Source organism: Oncorhynchus mykiss, chromosome 11 (assembly GCF_057628025.1).
Source record: "Oncorhynchus mykiss isolate SJ-2025 chromosome 11, ASM5762802v1, whole genome shotgun sequence".
Lineage (NCBI taxonomy): Eukaryota > Metazoa > Chordata > Actinopteri > Salmoniformes > Salmonidae > Oncorhynchus > Oncorhynchus mykiss.
In genome coordinates this window covers 81,051,795-81,074,295 of record NC_143032.1, presented here as the reverse complement: position 1 = coordinate 81,074,295, position 22,501 = coordinate 81,051,795, and the positions used below count along the sequence as shown (strand labels likewise).

Here is a 22,501-nt window from a genome sequence, read left to right as displayed (position 1 = left end):
GTAGTAGTAGTAGTAGTAGTAGTAGTAATAGTAGTAGTAGTAGTAGTAGTAGTAGTAGTAGTAGTAGTAGTAATATTAGTGGGTAGTAGTAATAGTATTAGTAATATTAGTGGGTCGTAGTATTATTATTAGTAGTAGTAGTAATATTAGTAGTAGTAGTAGTAATATTAGTGGGTAGTAGTAATAGTATTAGTAATATTAGTGGGTAGTATTATTATTATTATTATTATTAGTAGTAGTAGTAGTACTAGTTGTAATAGTAGTAGTAGTAGTAGTAGTAATATTAGTGGGTAGTAGTAATAGTATTAGTAATATTAGTGGGTAGTAGTAGTGGTAGTAGTAGTAGTAGTAGTACTATTAGTGGGTAGTAGTAATAGTATTAGTAATATTAGTGGGTAGTAGTAGTAGTATTATTATTATTATTATTAGTAGTAGTTGTTGTAGTAGTACTAGTAGTAATAGTAGTAGTAGTAGTAGTAGTAGTAGTAGTAGTAGTAGTAGTAGTAGTAGTAATAGTAGTGGTAATAGTAGTAGTAGTAGTAGTAGTAGTAGTAGTAGTAGTAGTAGTAGTAGTAGTAGTAATAGTAGTGGTAATAGTAGTAGTAGTAGTAGTAGTAGTAGTAGTATTAATATTGGTGGGTAGTAGTAGTAGTATTAGTAATATTAGTGGGTAATAGTAGTAGAATTAGAGGTAGTAGTAGTAGCAGTAGTAGCACCAGTATGATGCACAGGTATCTTCTGGCTGCAGTGTTGTGTTACTGTCTTAGTCGTCCCCTCCATAGTGTTGCATTGTTAATCGTCCCCTCCACAGATCTTCTTGAGACAGTCCCCATAGAAGTCAGATGTATCCGACTACAGACAGAAGAACACAACACAACCGTTCTGTCACACACCAGTGAGGACAAGCACACAAAACCTAACTCGGCTCCAAACAAATATATATATATATATATATATATATATATATATATATATATATATATATAGAGAAAATAGTTCATGTGTAGTAGGAATACATTGTAATCTATGACAGGAAAAGGTGTGTACACATTTTTACATTAACATTATAGACATTTAGCCGATGCTCTTATCCAGAGGGGCTTACAATTAGTGTATTCATTCATCTTAAAGGGATACTTTAGGATTTTGGCAATGGGGTCCTTTTATCTACTTCCCCAAAGTCAGATGAACTCGTGGGATACCATTTGTATGTCTCTGAGTCCAGTATGAAGGAAGATAGAGGTAGTGTCACGAGCCAATGCTAACTAGCGTTAGCGCATTGACTGGGAGTCTATGGGTATCTGCTAGCAGGGCTTCATTGCCAAAATCCCAAAGTGTCCCTTCAAGACAGTGTGACGACCCTCCCACTCTGTCTGCCGTATTCTCTCTTTGTTGTTTCCTTATTAGGACGCTGGTGGGCGGAGTTGGGAGGGTCGTCAGCTACATGGGAAACACCTGGGCCCGGGTGTCTCCCAGGATAAATACACCACTTCCTCATTCATGGAGGAGACTCTCTGCATGCAGACACACCTGGGCCCGGTGTCTCCCAGGATAAATACACCACTTCCCCATTCATGGAGGAGACTCTCTCCATGCAGACACCTTTATAGATTTTGTTGTGTTTCTTGGTGGTTGTTTTCGTTGTTTGCTTTAGCATCTTTTCAACACCCTGCATTATCACCTTCATGCCTGCAAAACACTCACTTACACTACTGATTACTGATTACACACACCATTGTATATTTTCCTTAGTCGCTTTAGTTAATAAATATATATTTTGTTACTCCTTATCTCCACGTTGTTTCCCTTTTGTTACGGGCTTTGAGCCGGTTCGTGACAACAGCTAGGTGAGACAACAACATATCACAGTTGTAGCAAGTAGATTTTTGATCTGTATTGCAGTTGACCATTAAAACCACAATCAGTATAGACACCCTTTAATTTAATAGAGTACAATGCCTGTCGATGGGTGAGCATGTCAGGACATTGTTTGTTGTTGTTGTTTTTTTTTATTACCTTTATTTAACTAGGCAAGTCAGTTAAGAAACAAATTATTATTTACAATGACGGCCTACACCGGCCAAACCCGGACGACGCTGGGCCAATTGTGCGCCGCATTATGGGTCTCCAAAATCACGGCCGGTTGTGATACAGCCTGGATTTGAACCGAGGTGTCTGTATTGACGCCTCAAGCACTGAGATGCAATGGACCTCACAGGAGAAATACTGTAGATACTTGAAAGGTAGCAGAGTTGAGGACAAGCTCAATTTAAAATTTGAACTCCAACTCTGACCATGGTACCGATAAGTTATCTAATGGCCTTTTCACAGTCTCGTGCTAAGCCAGCCTTTTCACAGTCTCGTGCTAAGCCAGCCTTTTCACAGTCTCGTGCTAAGCCAGCCTTTTCACAGTCTCGTGCTAAGCCAGCCTTTTCACAGTCTCGTGCTAAGCCAGCCTTTTCACAGTCTCGTGCTAAGCCAGCCTTTTCACAGTCTCGTGCTAAGCCAGCCTTTTCACAGTCTCGTGCTAAGCCAGCCTTTTCACAGTCTCGTGCTAAGCCAGCCTTTTCACAGTCTCGTGCTAAGCCAGCCTTTTCACAGTCTCGTGCTAAGCCAGCCTTTTCACAGTCTCGTGCTAAGTCAGCCTTTTCACAGTCTCGTGCTAAGCCAGCCTTTTCACAGTCTCGTGCTAAGCCAGCCTTTTCACAGTCTCGTGCTAAGCCAGCCTTTTCACAGTCTCGTGCTAAGCCAGCCTTTTCACAGTCTCGTGCTAAGCCAGCCTTTTCACAGTCTCGTGCTAAGCCAGCCTTTTCACAGTCTCGTGCTAAGCCAGCCTTTTCACAGTCTCGTGCTAAGCCAGCCTTTTCACAGTCTCGTGCTAAGCCAGCCTTTTCACAGTCTCGTGCTAAGCCAGCCTTTTCACAGTCTCGTGCTAAGCCAGCCTTTTCACAGTCTCGTGCTAAGCCAGCCTTTTCACAGTCTCGTGCTAAGCCAGCCTTTTCACAGTCTCGTGCTAAGCCAGCCTTTTCACAGTCTCGTGCTAAGCCAATCCGTACCAACCTGTGCGGGCTTGGGAATTTCCTTTTTTAGAACGGTTCCAGGATCTATGGTGGATGCGTAACCAGGACAGCTCAGTACAGTTTGGTTTGCCTTGACTTGGTTCGGCTCAGTAGTGTGAAAAGACCTTATCTCTATCTGGCTTAGGGTAGGGGTTAGGATGAGGGTGAGGGTTAGGGTGAGGGTAAGGGTAGGGGCTAGGGTTAGGGTGAGGGTTAGGGTGACGGCTAGCGTGGGGGTGAGGGTGAGGTTGAGGGTTAGGGTTAGGGTTAGCGTGAAGGTTAGGGTGAGGTTGAGGGTTAGGGTGAGGGCTAGCGTGGGGGTTAGGGTTAGGGTGAAGGTTAGGGTGAGGTTGAGGGTTAGGGTGAGGGCTAGTGTGAGGGTTAGGGTGAGGTTGAGGGTTAGGGTGAGGGCTAGCGTGGGGGTGAGGTTGAGGGTTAGGGTTAGGGTGAAGGTTAGGGGGTGTAGTCTTACCTCGATGGCAGAGTGCAGAGAATAGCTATAAAGCTTCTTGAACTCTGCTCTGATGTCCAGCATGTCTATCTCTGACCGGCTGACCATGATACGGTTCAGGGTACACTCATCCGTTCCTCCGCCCTGAGACAGTGACCATATTAAAAATAAAGTAAATAACATATAAATGTAAGATTCTGACAGTGACATAACCACTGAAACTCTACCATGGAATTATCACCATTTCCTAACATGCAGTGACTATCACACAACAATGTGCTCATTGTATTTAACATAAAAAAATATACTGTCTGTACCTTCATGCCTTGATGCAGGCGTTCAGCTAGGTATGCTGGGACATTCTTCACACATTTCACTAGAGGAGAGAAACAGCATGGTGGTGGTTATATATGGGTTAGGGTTAGGGTTAAATATGGGTTAGGGTTAGGGTTCTATATGGGTTAGGGTTATATATGGGTTAGGGCTAGGGTTATATATGGGCTATATATGGGGTAGGATTAGGGTTAAATATGGGTCAGGGTTAGATATGGGTTAGGATTATATATGGGTTAGGGTTATATATGGGTTAGGGTTATATATTGGTTAGGGTTATATATTGGTTAGGGTTATATTTGGGTTAGGGTTATATATGGGTTAGGGTTACTGGTGGTGGTTATTTGGGATGATAAAAGTAGTAGTCCAATTTATGCAAATAGTCCTTGTAATTTTTTGCTTAACTTTAAAACATGATCAGTACAAGCATGGCACAAGAACTGTTATAGGCCTATTTCTATTTTGCCCTGTTTATCAAAACTTGTCAATAATCAACAGACGGGCTTTCTTGATGTCTTTAGTATTCTCTCTGGTATGCAATCTGGTTTCCGCTCAGGTTATGGATGTGTCACTGCAACCTTAAAGGTCTTCAATGATGTCACCATTGCCCTTGATTCTAAGCCATGTTGTGCTGCTATTTTTATAGACATGGCCAAGTCTTTTAATACAGTAGACTATTCTATTCTTGAGGTCCCGGCTAAGGAGTATTGGTGTCTCTGAGGGGTCTTTCGCCTGGTTTGCTAACTACCTCTCTCAAAGAGTGCAGTGTATAAAATCAGGAAATCTGCTGTCTCAGCCACTGTCTGTCACCAAGGGAGTACCCCAAGGCTCAATGCTAGGCCCCACACTCTTCTCAATTTACATCAGCAACATAACTCAGGCAGTAGGAAGCTCTCTCTTATCCATTTATATGCAGACGATGTTCTTTAGCATTCGGCCATCAGAATTTTCCACCAATGCCCTTTATAGGACACAACACTGCACTCTATACTCCTCTGTAAACTGGTCATCTCTTTATACCCGTCGCAAGACCCACTGGTTGATGCTTATTTATAAAACCCTCTTAAGCTTCACTCCCCCCTTATCTGAGATATCTACAGCAGCCCTCATCCTCCACATACAACACCCGTTCTGACAGTCACATTCTGTTAAAGGTCCTCAAAGCACACACATCCCTGGGTCACTCGTCTTTTCAGTTCGCTGCAGCTAGCGACTGGAAAGAGCTGCAACAAACACTCAAACTGAACAGTTTTATCTCGATCTCTTCATTTAAAGACTCAATCATGGACACTTACTGACAGTTGTGGCTGCTTTACGTGATGTATTGTTGTCTCTACCTTCTTGCCCTTTGTGCTGTTGTCTGTGCCCAATAATGTTTGTACCATGTTTTGTACTGCTACCATGTTGTGTTGCTGCCATGTTGTTTTCATGTTGTGTTGCTACCATGCTGTGTTGTCATGTGTTGCTGTCTTGCTATATTGTTGTCTTAGGTCTCTCTTTATGTAGTGTTATGTTGTCTCTCTTGTCATGACGTGTGTTTTGTCCTATATTTATATATATACACATATGTTTAATCCCCGTCCCCGTCCCCTCAGGAGGCCTTTTGCCTTTTGGTAGGCCGTCATTGTAAATAAGAATTTGTTCATAACAGACTTGCCTAGTTAAATAAAGGTTAAACAAAAGAAAATAATGAATAAAATAAAACACATAATAACACAGCTGTGATTGATCAGTAGTTTACCAATGGCCCCCAGTAGAATACAGCTGTGATTGAGCAGTAGTTTACCAATGGCCCCCAGTAGAATACAGCTGTGATTGAGCAGTAGTTTACCAATGGCCCCCAGTAGAATACAGCTCTGATTGAGCAGTAGTTTACCAATGGCCCCCAGTAGAATACAGCTGTGATTGAGCAGTAGTTTACCAATGGCCCCCAGTAGAATACAGCTGTGATTGAGCAGTAGTTTACCAATGGCCCCCAGTAGAATACAGCTGTGATTGAGCAGTAGTTTACCAATGGCCCCCAGTAGAATACAGCTGTGATTGAGCAGTAGTTTACCAATGGCCCCCAGTAGAATACAGCTGTGATTGATCAGTAGTTTACCAATGGCCCCCAGTAGAATACAGCTGTGATTGAGCAGTAGATTACCAATGGCCCCCAGTAGAATACAGCTGTGATTGAGCAGTAGTTTACCAATGGCCCCCAGTAGAATACAGCTGTGATTGAGCAGTAGTTTACCAATGGCCCCCAGTAGAATACAGCTGTGATTGATCAGTAGTTTACCAATGGCCCCCAGTAGAATACAGCTGTGATTGAGCAGTAGTTTACCAATGGCCCCCAGTAGAATACAGCTGTGATTGAGCAGTAGTTTAATAATGGCCCCCAGTAGAATACAGCTGTGATTGAGCAGTAGTTTACCAATGGCCCCCAGTAGAATACAGCTGTGATTGAGCAGTAGTTTACCAATGGCCCCCAGTCGAATACAGCTGTGATTGATCAGTAGTTTACCAATGGCCCCCAGTCGAATACAGCTGTGATTGATCAGTAGATTACCAATGGCCCCCAGTAGAATACAGCTGTGATTGAGCAGTAGTTTACCAATGGCCCCCAGTAGAATACAGCTGTGATTGAGCAGTAGTTTACCAATGGCCCCCAGTCGAATACAGCTGTGATTGATCAGTAGATTACCAATGGCCCCCAGTAGAATACAGCTGTGATTGAGCAGTAGTTTACCAATGGCCCCCAGTAGAATACAGCTGTGATTGAGCAGTAGTTTACCAATGGCCCCCAGTCGAATACAGCTGTGATTGAGCAGTAGTTTACCAATGGCCCCCAGTCGAATACAGCTGTGATTGAGCAGTAGTTTACCAATGGCCCCCAGTCGAATACAGCTGTGATTGAGCAGTAGTTTACCAAGTAGAATACAGCTGTGATTGAGGGGCGGCAGGGTAGCCTAGGGGTTAGAGTGTTGGACTAGTGACCGAAAGGTTGCAAGTTTGAATCCCCGACACGACAAGGTACTGTTGTTCTGCCCCTGAACAGGCAGTTAACCCACTGTTCTTAGGTCATCATTGAAAATAAGAATTTGTTCTTAACTGACTTGCCTAGTTAAATGAAGGTAAAAAAAATAAAAAAAATACCAATGGCCACCAGTAGCTCCTCTAGATCCCCAGACATCTCTCCCTCGATGCTCTCCTGCAGACTCTTCCCACTGATGGTCTTGTATTCCACCAGAGCTACACAAAAACATGACATCACAGGTCAGACATAAGATAACAACAACAATGTTGTGCATTAGGTCAGATATCTTTACTTTGTCTGAGTTGAGGTATGCTTCTCTGACACAGGATGTCGATGAACTTGGACTCGTCTGTCCCCCACTTCTTCTCCCCCGCGTTGTAAAGAGTCTGACGGAGGGAATAAAGAAATATTAATTTTAGATTTCACAGAGATGGAAATGGTGTTATAAATGTCATTATAAATGGTATTATAAATGTTGTTATAAATGTTATTATAAAGGTTATTATAAATGGTATTATACATGTTGTTATAAATGGTATTATACATGTTGTTTTAAATGTTATAAATGTTATTATAATTGTTATTATAAATGTTATTATAAATGGTATTATAAATGTTATTATAAATGGTATTATAAATGTTATTATAAATGTTATTATAAATGGTATTATAAATGTTATTATAAATGTTGTTTTAAATGTTATTATAAATGGTATTATAAATGTTGTTATAAATGTTATTATAAAGGTTATTATAAATGGTATTATACATGTTGTTATAAATGGTATTATAAATGTTGTTTTAAATGTTATTATAAATGGTATTATAAATGATATTATAAATGGTATTATAAATGGTATTATAAATGTTGTTTTAAATGTTATTATAAATGTCATTATAAATGTTGCACCCTGATAACTGTGTCATAACACCTGAGAAACAACAACTCACAGCACCTTAGCATCCTCTTTGGCCTTGGCTGCATCCACATGTGTGTTTTCATCCCGCTTGCCCTTAGTTTAGAGACAAACCATATTGAGAGATTTATAACAGGCCCATTTTATAGACAACAACAGCAACTACAGATCCTATGTTTTCATTGGGCTCACAATACCTCGGCCAGAATGAGAATAGCTTTAGCAAATTCTCCAGAAGTCTCCTTCTTCAGGTCCAAGGTCAACTTCTTCTCAGTTTCTATGAAAGAAAATCTGTTGCAATGTAAACCTGTCTCCATGGCAACTATCAAATCGTCTTAGCATCATCTGATGATGTCATCTCCGTCCGAATTGATTGGTTGAAACACACAACTGAGCCTAGCCATGATTACACTGATCAATTCTTACGTTTTATATAGGCATCGGAAATCTCTTTCATTTGTTTGTTGGATCTTGTGGCGAAGATTTCTATCAAGGCACTGTCTTTAGTCCCAACTCCCTGCAACACATTAGTCTGGTGTTAGTGTTGAGTCCAAATGAAGTTAAATAAAGAAATGATTTGTTTAGGGAGGCAAGAAAAACGTGAAAAACGTCACCTTCATGGCCTTGGTGATTTCCTGGCAGTCATAGATGGCAGGGGGTGTGACCAGCGCGACCAGCAGGTCCTCAAAGTGACCATGTGTGTCCCCTTCTAAGTCCTCCACCAACGTCTACAGGAAGACAATTAGACAAGTGGTCATACACACAGAGAAAGAGAGAGAGAGCGAGAGAAAGAAAGAGAGAGAGAGAAACATATATATATATATATATATATATAGAGAGAGAGAGAGAGAGAGAGACACATATATATATATATATATATAGAGAGAAAGAGAGAGAGAGAGAAACATATATATATATATATATATATATATATATATATATATATATATATATATATATATAGAGAAAGAGAGAGAAACATATATATATATATATATATATATAGAGAGAGAGAGAGAGAGAGAGACACATATATATATATATATATATATAGAGAAAGAGAGAGAGAGAGAAACACATATATATATATATATATATATATATATATATATAGAGAGAGAGAGAGAGAGAGAGACACATATATATATATATATACAGAGAGAGAGAGAGAGAGAGAGAGAGAGAGACATACAGAGCGAGAGACAGAGAGAGGGAGAAATAGAGAGAGAAATAGAGAAATAGAGAAAGAGAGAGAGAGAAAGAGAGAGAGAGAAATAGAGAGAGAGAGAGAGAAATAGAGAGAGAGAGAGAGAGAGAGAGAGAGAGAGAGAGAGAGAGAGAGAGAGAGAGAGAGAGAGAGAGAGAGAGAGAGAGAGAGAAAGAGAGAGTTGTAACCCTGGTAGAAAGAGTTGAGTTCTTACCTTGCCAGGGGCTTCTTCTTGGTAAGCTTTACAGATGAGCTGACGTTGACCACTACTCCTCTGAGTTAGAACATCTATTAAGGTCTTCTCGTTTGTACCTGCAGAGAAATGCAACAGGGCTGGTTGGCTATACAATAGAACCGATCTACACCGCAACGAATTAGGGAGAATTAAGAAGTACTAAAACAGGCCAGTATTTGAGAGATCTAAAACAGGCCAGTATTTGAATCCAGGTCTATTCTAGAAGGGACCAGTATTTGATCCCAGGTATATTCTAGAAGGGTCCAGTATTTGAATCCAGGTCTGTTCTAGAAGGGGCCAGTATTTGAGCCCAGGTCTGTTCTAGAAGGGGCCAGTATTTGAACACAGGTCTGTTCTAGAAGGGGCCAGTATTCTTTACCTAGTCCCTTCATGGCCTTTCTGAGAGCCACAGCGTCATCCTTTGCGTTGAAATCTGCCTTGGGCTTGATGCTCCCTCTCTCCCCGGTCTGCACACAAAATAAACCCGTTTATATTCAAATTTCACAAATGAAAACAATGTCACATTCGACTTCTATCAACGTGAGAACTGGTAAAACTCTGCATTAGGTTGGGGAATCCCATGAGACCTTCCAGGTCATTCAATAGTCCAGAGATACAGACACACAGACGGTGAGTCACAGGTTTGTGCTATTGTTCGCTAAAGGTGTTTTATGCCTATTTAAACTGAGGTGGCCTATCCCTCGACTACTATCTATTTGTACATGGTAAATATACCCAAGAGTGTTCAAAACATTAGGATCCCCTTTCTAATGTTAGAGTTGCACCCCTTTTTTGCCCTCAGAACAGCCTCAGTGTCAAAATAACTTCCACAGGGATACTGGCCCATGTCGACTCCAATGCTCAACAGTTGTGTCAAGTTGGCTGGATGTCCTTTGGGTGGTGGACCGTTCTTCATAAACACAGGAAACTGTTGCGCGTGGAAAAAGTCAGCAGTGTTGCAGTTTTTTGACACACTCAATCCTGTGCGTCTGGCACCTACTTCCCAGTTCAAAGGCACTTCAATATTTTGTCTTGCCTTTCCACCCTCTGAATGGCAACACACCCTCTGAATGGCAACACACCCTCTGAATGGCAACACATACACAATTGTCTCAAGGCTTAAAAAAACCTTTTAACCTTTAACCTTTAACCTGTCTGCTCCCCTTCATCTACACCGATTGAAGTGGATTGAACAAGTGACATCAATAAGGGACCATATCTTTCAGCTGGATTCACCTGGTCAGTCTGTGTCATGGGAAGAGCAGGTGTTCCTAATGTTTTGTATGCTCAGTGTAGAATTGTTTTTAGTGTTATGCTTTATACAAAGTTATCTTAAAAGTTATCCAAAAGGTAATTCATATCAATTGCCTATTTTATTATCAACGCATGCATCATACTAGTGATCTTACCCATAAAGTTGCCATTTCAATGGTGATGTGGACCAGTGATGTCTGTATCTGGTGAGATAAAGACATTCTTACGAAATAGGCCACTTCTCTTACCATATTACAGTTTTAAAAAGTGATAGAGCACAGTAGTCTAAAACACCAAAAGCTAAATGAGAAAAAAAATACAATAGAATACAATAAAATACAATAAAATACAATAAAATACAATAGAATACAAATAGAATCCATCTGAATTCGTCAGAGCAATGTCAAAAAGAACCGGAGATCAAAAACGGTGTTCAGCAGTCGAGTCGATCTCAGCATAAAGTACAGGCAAGATCAATCACATCACATTTTCATAGAACAGCGAGGAAAATCACTTCTAACGAACGTCAATACACAGCATTCGTCTACGTCCTATTCGTAAGACAAAACAATCTCGCAAAAATAAATGTATTCTAGTGATTCTTACCTGAAGTTTAGCTACCACTCAACACAATAGTCAACAGCAGAAATCTTCCGCGTCGTAGTACCACACCTTCACCTGAGCGGAGGTGTAGCCTCCCGGTGCTTCCCAATGAGGAAATGATGTCATCCCCATGGAGAACAAAAGATGACCTTTTGAACAGGCCCACGTTTGATACATTCCATAGATTACAGCTCTTCTCTATCAAATATGACTCTGCTGATTCACTTTGGATTGAATCGTCAAAATGCTGATTTAAAATGTTGAATAGTATTGGTACCATGTCAGAAGTGCAATTCTAGAACACTGTTACCCTGTATATTAATCTAGAACTCTGTTACCCTGTATATTAATCTAGAACTCTGTTACCCTGTATATTAATCTAGAACACTGTTAGCCTGTATATTAATCTAGAACACTGTTAGCCTGTATATTAATCTAGAACACTGTTAGCCTGTATATTAATCTAGAACACTGTTACCGTGTATATTAATCTAGAACTCTGTTACCCTGTATATTAATCTAGAACTCTGTTACCCTGTATATTAATCTAGAACTCTGTTACCCTGTATATTAATCTAGAACTCTGTTACCCTGTATATTAATCTAGAACTCTGTTACCCTGTATATTAATCTAGAACTCTGTTACCCTGTATATTAATCTAGAACACTGTTAGCCTGTATATTAATCTAGAACACTGTTAGCCTGTATATTAATCTAGAACACTGTTAGCCTGTATATTAATCTAGAACTCTGTTACCCTGTATATTAGTCTAGAACACTGATACCCTGTATATTAGTCTAGAACACTGTTACCCTATATATTAATCTAGAACACTGTTACCCTGTATATTAGTCTAGAACACTGTTACCCTGTATATTAATCTAGAACACCGTTACCCTGTATATGAATCTAGAACCCTGTAACCCTGTATATTAATCTAGAACACTGTTAGCCTGTATATTAATCTAGAACACTGTTACCCTGTTTATTAATCTAGAACTATGTTAGCCTGTATATTAGTCTAGAACACTGTTACCCTGTATATTATTCTAGAACACCGTTACCCTGTATATGAATCTAGAACACCGTTACCCTGTATATGAATCTAGAACCCTGTTACCCTGTATATTAATCTAGAACACTGTTAGCCTGTATATTAATCTAGAACACTGTTACCCTGTTTATTAATCTAGAACTATGTTAGCCTGTATATTAATCTAGAACACTGTTACCCTGTTTATTAATCTAGAACTATGTTAGCCTGTATATTAGTCTAGAACCCTGTTACCCTGTATATTAATCTAGAACACTGTTAGCCTGTATATTAATCTATAACCCTGCTACCCTGTATATTAGTCTAGAACACTGTTAGCCTGTATATTAATCTAGAACCCTGTTACCCTGTATATTAATCTAGAACACTGTTAGCCTGTATATTAATCTCAAACACTGTTACCCTGTATATTCATCTAGAACCCTGTTACACTGTATATTAATCTAGAACACTATTAGCCTATATATTCATCTAGAACACTGTTAGCCTGTATATTAGTCTAGAACTCTGTTACCCTGTATATTAATCTAGAACACTGTTAGCCTGTATATTAATCTAGAACACTGTTACCCTGTATATTAATCTAGAACACTGTTAGCCTGTATATTAATCTAGAACTCTGTTACCCTGTATATTAATCTAGAACTCTGTTAGCCTGTATATTAATCTAGAACACTGTTAGCCTGTATATTAATCTAGAACTCTGTTACCCTGTATATTAGTCTAGAACACTGATACCCTGTATATTAGTCTAGAACACTGTTAGCCTGTATATTAATCTAGAACACTGTTACCCTGTATATTAGTCTAGAACACTGTTACCCTGTATATTAATCTAGAACACCGTTACCCTGTATATGAATCTAGAACCCTGTTACCCTGTATATTAATCTAGAACACTGTTAGCCTGTATATTAATCTAGAACACTGTTACCCTGTTTTTTAATCTAGAACTATGTTAGACTGTATATTAGTCTAGAACACTGTTACCCTGTATATTATTCTAGAACACCGTTACCCTGTATATGAATCTAGAACACCGTTACCCTGTATATGAATCTAGAACCCTGTTACCCTGTATATTAATCTAGAACACTGTTAGCCTGTATATTAATCTCAAACACTGTTACCCTGTATATTCATCTAGAACCCTGTTACACTGTATATTAATCTAGAACCCTGTTACCCTGTATATTAGTCTAGAACACTGTTAGCCTGTATATTAGTCTAGAACACTGTTACCCTGTATATTAGTCTAGAACACTGTTAGCCTGTATATTAGTCTAGAACACTGTTAGCCTGTATATTAGTCTAGAACACTGTTAGGCAATACCTGCTGGGCACAGATATCAGTTCAATGTCTAGTGTTGATTTTGAGTGAATTCAACATGAAATCAACTATAAATGTCACCATGTCATTGGATTGAGGTTAAAATGGTGAAAAGAAAATCCAGAATTATTAACGTTGATGACTTCTCAAACCCAATCAGTTTTCCACGTTGATGACTTCTCAAACCCAATCAGTTTTCCACGTTGATGACTTCTCAAACCCAATCAGTTTTCCACGTTGATGACTTCTCAAACCCAATCAGTTTTCCACGTTGATGACTTCTCAAACCCAATCAGTTTTCCACGTTGATGACTTCTCAAACCCAATCAGTTTTCCACGTTGATGACTTCTCAAACCCAATCAGTTTTCCACGTTGATGACTTCTCAAACCCAATCAGTTATCCACGTTGATGACTTCTCAAACCCAATCAGTTTTCCACGTTGATGACTTCTCAAACCCAATCAGTTTTCCACGTTGATGACTTCTCAAACCCAATCAGTTATCCACGTTGATGACTTCTCAAACCCAATCAGTTTTCCACGTTGATGACTATCGTGACTGATAGTTTGCTATTACCATACAGCACTGACCACTAACTACTGGCCTCACAGAAACAACCCAGTTGGCAAGGCGTGTGTTCAACAGTTTTATTACTAAAAAGGCACCGAATACAGGCATCATATCCATAGCATTGGAATTAGTTCCATAAATGATAGCACCAAAAAAACTCCACCTTCCCACTGTTTTATTGATAGGCACACAGTTCTATGAAATATGAAATTAAATGAAAGAGTGAGGGAGAGAGAGAGAGAGAGAGAGAGAGAGAGAGAGAGAGAGAGAGAGAGAGAAAGAGAGAGAGAGAGAGATAGAGACAGAGGGAGGGAGAGACGGAGAGAGAGAGAGCGAGAGAGAGAGAGAGATAGAGAGAAAGAGAGAGAGAGAGAGAAAGAGAGAGAGAGAGAAATCAATGCCACACAAAACTGTTTTCTGCAGAACATTCAGTGCTGTGGGATGATCAATCAGCCGTAATCAATCAATCAATGATTGGTTGTGTTATAACACTTACATACACACACCACAAATGTTACACATAATTTTAACAGATGATTGGCCAAACATACAGTAATAAATGATATGGGTAATAAATGATATGGGTAATAACATGATATGGGTATTAATTAACATGATATGGGTAATAAATGATATGGGTAATAACATGATAATAATGCATACTGCAATATCAACAGTTAAATAATTATGTGAATGAACATAGGTAATGTCCCAAATGGCGCCCTATTGTCTATATGGTGCCCTATTGTCTATATGGTGCCCTATTGTCAAGTAGTGCCCTATTGTCATGTAGTGCCCTATTGTCAAGTAGTGCACTACAAAGGGAATAGGATGCCATTTGAGATGTAACCATGGTGTTGTGGGATTGAACGTGTATGTACATCACAAATATATAACTGAGGCATTTGGGGTGTTTTGGCACACAGAAGGCAAGGCATAAAATAAAACAGACACTTGTATAAAATATGACAATTTAACTGTAACAAATTCAAATGATGAATTACAAGAAATCAGTTCTGTTATAGTCATAATCACAAGGCTACAGCAGCATCCAACGGGAGTGAGTGAGTGAGTAGGCAGGTGGGCACCAACGTAGCTAGGCTATCTACTCTACAGTGGTCGTATTCTATTGTGGAATATCTATTCACTCGGTATCTATGTCAGATGATTATTACAATCATTCACTGATGGAATTCCACTTTTTACCCTTTTGGTGAAAATACTTTGGACTATTTGTCTGGATTTGTAAAAGCATGAGACAGTACTGCATGGAATGGCACTTGTAGAAAGGTGTTGAGCTTTTTGTCTAGATAAAATAACATAGTGGCTGCATTTACACAGGCGGCCCAATTATGATCATTTTTCACAATTTTTTTTTTTTTTTTTGACCAGCTCTGAAAAAAAAATGTGATGTGATTGGTCAAAAGATCAGAATATTCTGCCTGTGTAAACGCAACCAGTGTGCATCCAAAAAAAGACACCCCTATTCCCTAGTGGACTACTTTTGTCTAGGACATATTGGTGCACCATAAAGTACAGATCAGTGTTTCCCAACTCCAGACGTGCAGTACTCCCAACAGCTCAATTAGTTGAATCAGGTGAGTTTGTCTGGGGCTACAACAATAATGTGGGCTTTTGGGGGTACTGGAGGACTGGAGTTGGGCTTTTGGGGGTACTGGAGGACCAGAGTTGGGCTGTTGGGGGTACTGGAGGACTGGAGTTGGTCTTTTGGGGGTACTGGAGGACTGGAGTTGGGCTGTTGGGGGTACTGGAGGACTGGAGTTGGGCTGTTGGGGGGACTGGAGGACCGTAGTTGGGCTGTTGGGGGGACTGGAGGACGGGAGTTGGGCTGTCGGGGGGTAAGGGAGGACTGGAGTTGGGCTGTTGGGGGTACTGGAGGACTGGAGTTGGGCTGTTGGGGGTACTGGAGGACTGGAGTTGGGCTGTTGGGGATACTGGAGGACTGGAGTTGGGCTGTTGGGGGGACTGGAGGACTGGAGTTGGGCTGTTGGGGGGACTGGAGGACGGGAAACACTGGTATAGGGGATAGGGTGTCATTTCAGACACACTATATTACTAGGCTGGATCTTAGTTCCACATGCAGAGAACTTAGTTTGAGGAGAGAGTGTGTTCATGAATTAATTGCACTTGAAGATATATAAATTACAACACTACTCATTCAGTTGTGGGCAGAAGACCATAACACGCTATAGGTCCGCATCCTAAGGTTTTTTGTGAAAATCTTCCATTGAAATGAATGAATGATGAACGAAAGTGGAGTTAGGATTGGGGTCCTGACTGTGTTTAATACTTTCATAGATGTCATATTATGGCACTGCGATTAAATAATGCAGCCGAGCTATAACTGAACTATTCAAATTATTCAAGACAAGCCGGGAGCAAAGTGCTACCATACGTTGATCATGTTGGCGTTGTTGTTGTCATGGAAACATAAAGCGGAAAAACAAGGCAGCAGATTTCCCTTGACCGATTCCAAACTCTCTAGTCGTTCAACAACGGTGACAAGTTGAAAACTAAAGAGACCCAAATAGATTCAAATAATGACACAATCAATCATGTTTTACGCCATAGTTCGATAGTTGTTCACTCGTTTCCCTGTTCCTGAGGTAGCCCAGTTCTGAAATGATTTGAATAAACGCTGCATAGCTGGCCGTCAAAAACAACTCTTCCCTTTTATCTCTCATCACGGTCATATAAAAATACATTAACAAACTAGATTTTATTCCAGAAGTACAAACAAACGCTTTTTAGAAAATGACATTTCTTTTAGATGTCTCGTAAAATACTCCTCCACTCCGGTAGATGTTTCCCCTTGAGTAGAACTGTTACTTCTACTAGTTCAACGTTGGCAAACCCCGAATGGGGAAATGATCTAGCCAGGGTAAACAATGGTGGGAGGTGGTGGGGATCCTCAGACCTCGGTGCCGTCGTTGTGGAGGTTGTTGTGGAGCTTGACCTCCAGGTTGACCTGCTTGACTTTCGCCCCTCCGTTGACCTTTGCGCCTCTGTTGACCTTGGAGTTGACGTTGTCGTAGTTCCGGTTGATGTTGATGTTCCTGACGGTGCAGTGTTTAGAGCTGAAGTTCTTCTCCAGGGTCCTCTCCAAACACACCTCTACTTTGGTGTTCAGAGGGTACTCCTCCGCCATCTGGGGTGGCTTCTTCCCAGCCGATCGTCGGCACTTCCTGAAGAGTAAACATGAAGCGAGCAGGACGAGGAACATTAGGGTTAGTGCGGCCACGCCCCCGCCCACCGAACCGCCCAACTGGGGGTTAAAGGTTGAGGCAGCGGGGACCTCGAGGCGGAGAGTCTTCATGTTGGTTCCGTTCTTCGTCTGGTCACCCTCGTTGTCATATATCAGAGACTGGTCTAGAGTGAGACGTCCGCTGTGGTCAACAAGGTCCCGGCGAGCACGGCTGTGGCCGATGCTTTGGCTCAGCTGATTGACCAGATCCCGGCGAGTCCGCCCCCCGCCGCTGCTGTGGGGGAGCTGATAGGTCAGAGAACGCTGAATCCTGGGGCCGGATATGGACTCTGGACCAATCACGTAGATCACCTGAAGGTACCACTGATGCCCCGCCTCCACCTGTCAATCAAAAGAGAGAGAGTTACCATGGAGATAAATCAGATCAATAATTTTACTTCTCTGAGAGTTACCCTCAAACTTGAAGACCTTTTTTGAAGGGTACCTAAGGCCTTCATAACACATTTACAACTCATATATAATGCATTCATAAGCAGTACATTATCATTTAATAAATCATTACAGTTAAGTGGATACGTCTTTGTCTTCGCTGACCTTGTACAGGGCATCAACTTTCATGGTAAATCCATCAACACCAGGTATGGCTGTCATGGTCTGTAATTCGGTGATATCCGACGCAAAGTTGGCTTCGAAGGGAACGTCATGGAAGTACCTGTCACAGACGTCAGGCTGCTTCCGATCCTAAAGGAGAGACGTTACAACACCGTTATTTCCAACTCATCCAGACACTATCAAATCAAACGCTAGCATACATGCTAACAAGGCCAGCTAACTGCTGGATGAGGGCTATAGATGCAGATGTGGAAGGTACATTAGTGCATTTGTTGTTTAAATCTCATTATAAACTGGTTGGTTTGAGCCATGAATGCTGATTGGCTGACAGCCGTGGTAATGACAAAACATGTGTTTTTACTGCTCTAATTACGTTGGTAACCAGTTTATAATAGCAGTAAGGCACCTCGGGGGTTTGTGGTATACGGCCAATATTCCACGACTAACGGCTGTATGCAGGCACAACGTGTTGCGTTGTGGATAAGAACAGCCCTTAGCCGTGGTATATTGCCCATATACCACACCCCCTCGGGCCTTATTGCTTAAGTAAAGCGTGGACTTTCAGTTGTAGTTTCAGTAAAATGTGTAGTTTCAGTAAAACGTGTAGTTTCAGTAAAACGTGTAATTTCCAGCATCTGTGACAATAGCCTGCCATACACCCATTATTGTAAACGTTAGCATAAACGATCCAGCAATACGATACCAGAGCAGTGATTTGTACACCAATAGGAGATTCCTCCTATTTGAATAGCTCAAAGTCTTATCTCTTTAAGGCCACGACTACGCCCTGAGCGACGTGGATCAAACCAGTCCATCAGGTTTACGTTGGGTGACATACCACAAGACAAACCAAAAAGGTCACGGGTCAACTATGTGACTCAAACTGGTGGTGCAAGGAAACACTTAGGTTGTGGGTTCAACTCGCGAAGGGATCAGATCTACAAAAGAAATGCGCAGTTTGCACTCTGCGATACAAAACAGACACCAAATATACCCTCTTTACAATATATGTAAATCTACAAACAGTTTGCACTCTGCGATACAAAACAGACACCAAATATACCCTCTTTACAATATATGTAAATCTACAAACAGTTTGCACTCTGTGATACAAAACAGACACCAAATATACCCTCTTTACAATATATGTAAATCTACAAACAGTTTGCACTCTGTGATACAAAACAGACACAAAATATACCCTCTTTACAATATATGTAAATCTACAAACAGTTTGCACTCTGTGATACAAAACAGACACAAAATATACCCTCTTTACAATATATGTAAATCTACAAACAGTTTGCACTGATTAGCAGTGTTTTGAAGCATCTCAGGAAGCACATTCATGTGACATGGACATCTTCTGAGATGTGCAGCGCGGACTGTGAAAAAAAAAAACAAGACAACCTGGAACATCACCAATATCTCCAACCACTACAAGAGGACAATGGGAGTTGAATGGAAACTATACCATCATAGAGATGAATAGAGGGCACACTTTGCCAGAAAACCTGTATTAGAATGGGCAGCTCCAGGGCAGACATGGTGAAAACATAGGACGCTTGACCTCTTTCCCATCTCAGTAGATATACATACCAGGATCAGGAACCTGTGTTTGAGCTGTTTGTTGGTCTGGATGCAGCCGTACTGAGGGCCCTCGTTGTACAGAGTCCCCGTGGGATCGAAGAAGGGCACGTATCCATCCCGTCCTGTACACAGGTACACCTTCTCCAGCTGCAGCTTGTAGGCTGAGTTCAGGTTCTGCTCTGGGTTCCACAGCACCCTGCCATACAATGTCTGGCCTGTAGGGGCAGCAGAGAGACAATACTCTAATAAACAGCACCCTGTTGTATAGTGTCTGGCCTGTAGGGGCAGCAGAGAGACAATACTCTAATAAACAGCACCCTGTTGTATAGTGTCTGGCCTGTAGGGGCAGCAGAGAGACAAGTTGTGGATGACTGGATATAAGGGCCACACATTTTGAACCCAGTGGCATCACAGACATATGGGCAAGCGGGGTAAATTGAGCCATGTTTTCTATTTTCCGTCACTGTGGGAAATAGTGAAATAGTGTATATTTTTTACAATATCTTTGTGTAAGTCGGGAAGTTTGGTCGTGTAGATAACGGGTAATAGCTCAACTATCCCCGTTCTCTTTATTTGGGTCTGCCCTGTGACTTTGTGTGTGGAACGGTTATTGTACCCATAGAGAAGGCTCCCTTGTAGTCCATCTCAGCCATGGACATGTCAGCGACGGCCGGGTCCATCATGAACACCTTCTCATTGTTGCACAGCTGAAACTCTGTGTTGAGGCTGTACACGACAGGCACCGGTCGGTTGGTCTGCTGGAAGGCTATAGGTAGTTGGAACCTGGGAGAGATGACATTACGTCAGGTTCTTACCGAATATGTCGAGCATGGCCATATGAAACAGGTCCTAGACTGGAGCCTTGAGGAACACCACGACATATGTTTGAGTGACATATTTAACCAAATCAACCATATCTTTATTTGCCAACCAATTGTCAAGATAGGAGCATGGCAACAGTGTATGGACCTCACTAAGAAGTGTATAGTGGCTGTAGAGGGACATACTTCTCTGGGGCCCTCACTAAGTAGTGTATAGTGGCTGTAGAGGGACATACTTCTCTGGGGCTCTCACTAAGACGTGTATGGTGGGTGTGGAGGGACATACTTCTCTGGGGCCCTCACTAAGAAGTGTATGGTGGCTGTGGAGGGACATACTTCTCTGGGACCCTCACTAAGTAGTGTATGGTGGCTGTGGAGGGACATACTTCTCTGGGACCCTCACTAAGAAGTGTATGGTGGCTGTGGAGGGACATAATTCTCTGGGGCCCTCACTAAGAAGTGTATGGTGGCTGTGGAGGGACATACTTCTCTGGGGCGTGGGCTGTGCAGGACAGAGGCTTGTCTCCAGGGTCGGTCCATGGTTGGGTTGGCTGCACGGTACAGGGGATCAGAAACACTGTGTACTCTCCAGAGTAGTCTTTCCTGGAACACAACAAGCGTTATGGTAAAGCTCCTCTAACAGAGACGCTTCTGAATCACACTTACATGATGTTTTAACCTTGCCCTGAGACCTGACGACGTTTACATTAGGTCCCCAGGCTAATGCCTAGGCTTTAACTTAGCTCAGCAGGCTAACACTGTTTTGTGGCATGCAGAAGACACAGGTCGGAAACAAAAGCTTACACACCGAGTAACCCTTACTGACCTGATGTAAGAGGAGGTGGCCCTCAGAGCAGGTAGGGAAAATCAAAGGACTGGGTATATCTATTTATCTATTTCTATAACAGTACATTACAGTATGTCTGTTTACTGACCTGCTGTAAGAGGAGGTGGCCCTCAGAGCAGGTAGGGAGAATCAAAGGACTGGGAATATCTATTAATATATATATCTATAACTGTATATAACAGTATGTCTGTTTACTGACCTGCTGTAAGAGGAGGTGGCCCTCAGAGCAGGTAGGGAGAATCAAAGGACTGGGTATATCTATTAATATATATATCTATAACTGTACATAACAGTATGTCTGTTTACTGACCTGCTGTAAGAGGAGGTGGCTTTCCAGAGCTGGTAGGGAGAATCAAAGGACTGGGTATATCTATTAATATATATATCTATAACTGTATATAACAGTATGTCTGTTTACTGACCTGCTGTAAGAGGAGGTGGCTTTCCAGAGCTGGTAGGGAGAATCAAAGGACTGGGCGCTCCAGATGAGCTGCATGTCGAACTCTATCCCCCCCAGGTGGTCCGGGACCATCAGGTGGGACTTGTGCCCAGGCAGAGTGTGGTGCTCGGGGACAAACTGGCCCCTGAACTTGGCGTGTGTTTTGAACTCGATGACCAGACGGCCATCTTCTCTTATGTAGATCCTGATGATCTGGAGTCTGGCTGACAGAACGCTGTCTGTCTGGATGCCTAGTGGACACAGAGACATACCAGTTAAACAGAGTTACACAGAGACATACCAGTTAAACAGAGTAACACAGAAACATACCAACCCCTTATACACCTCCCCCCACACATACACCCCCCCCCCAACACAGCCCCCCTCCCACACACACACAGCCCCCACACACACAGCCCCCCCTCCCACACACAGCCCCCCAACACACAGCCCCCCCTCCCCCACACACACAGCCCCCCTCCTCCACACACACAGCCCCCCCTCCCCCACACACAGCCCCCCCTCCCCCACACACAGCCCCCCCTCCCCCACACACAGCCCCCCCCCCCACACACACCCTCCCCCCCCCACACACACCCTCCCCCCACACACAGCCCCCCCCACACACAGCCCCCCCCCCCTCACCTGTCCTCCAGAGCACGGTGTCGTAGAAGAAAGAGAACTCCATTTCAGTGTGGTGTTCCAGAGAAGCCCAGCCCCTGGGAGCTGTTACGTAGATATACGACACGTAGAGAGGAACCTGCACCGTCAGGAACGACTGGGCCGAGTCACGCACCTGGGGGGACATAGCGCAAGACATGAGATAAAGTGACAGGAAATAACACTACTCAACCAGGAACAACAGAGTCACGCACCTGGGGGGGGTGGACATACACAAGACATGACATAAGATGAGATCATATTACATTAC

The 22,501-nt window shown here is 42.1% G+C and overlaps 2 protein-coding genes across 7 annotated transcripts in view; both read right to left on the bottom strand.

Moving 5' to 3' along the window:
• Positions 1-232: 232 nt before the first annotated feature.
• On the bottom strand, positions 233-11,192 carry LOC110536458 (annexin A3). 2 transcript variants are annotated; one of them, XM_036936465.2, is made up of 13 exons: positions 11,082-11,189; positions 10,631-10,678; positions 9,601-9,688; positions 9,201-9,298; positions 8,394-8,507; positions 8,206-8,296; positions 7,977-8,056; positions 7,819-7,875; positions 7,155-7,248; positions 6,982-7,077; positions 3,828-3,886; positions 3,532-3,654; positions 233-852 (listed from the first exon to the last, which is right to left on the bottom strand). In XM_036936465.2, the coding sequence occupies exons 2-13, from the start codon at positions 10,643-10,645 to the stop codon at positions 793-795; spliced, it is 975 nt and encodes a 324-aa protein (XP_036792360.2). In that variant the 5' UTR covers positions 10,646-10,678; positions 11,082-11,189; the 3' UTR covers positions 233-792. The 2 variants fall into 2 exon arrangements, with proteins under 2 accessions (XP_036792360.2, XP_036792361.2); XM_036936466.2 differs by lacking the exon at positions 10,631-10,678 and having other exon boundaries at positions 637-852; positions 11,082-11,192.
• A 2,906-nt stretch (positions 11,193-14,098) lies between these two features.
• The window catches only part of LOC110535129 (extracellular matrix organizing protein FRAS1), a 349,490-nt gene continuing 341,087 nt past the window's right edge, over positions 14,099-22,501 (bottom strand). For all 5 annotated transcript variants that reach the window (XM_090191232.1, XM_090191233.1, XM_090191234.1 and 2 more), the window contains 7 exons: positions 22,216-22,366; positions 21,554-21,821; positions 20,771-20,887; positions 20,080-20,246; positions 19,473-19,678; positions 17,856-18,002; positions 14,099-17,642 (listed from right to left, as the gene is read on the bottom strand). In XM_090191232.1, coding sequence (XP_090047358.1) covers positions 16,968-17,642; positions 17,856-18,002; positions 19,473-19,678; positions 20,080-20,246; positions 20,771-20,887; positions 21,554-21,821; positions 22,216-22,366 — 1,731 coding nt within the window. In that variant the 3' untranslated portion in view covers positions 14,099-16,967. The remainder of the gene's footprint in view (positions 17,643-17,855; positions 18,003-19,472; positions 19,679-20,079; positions 20,247-20,770; positions 20,888-21,553; positions 21,822-22,215; positions 22,367-22,501) is intronic.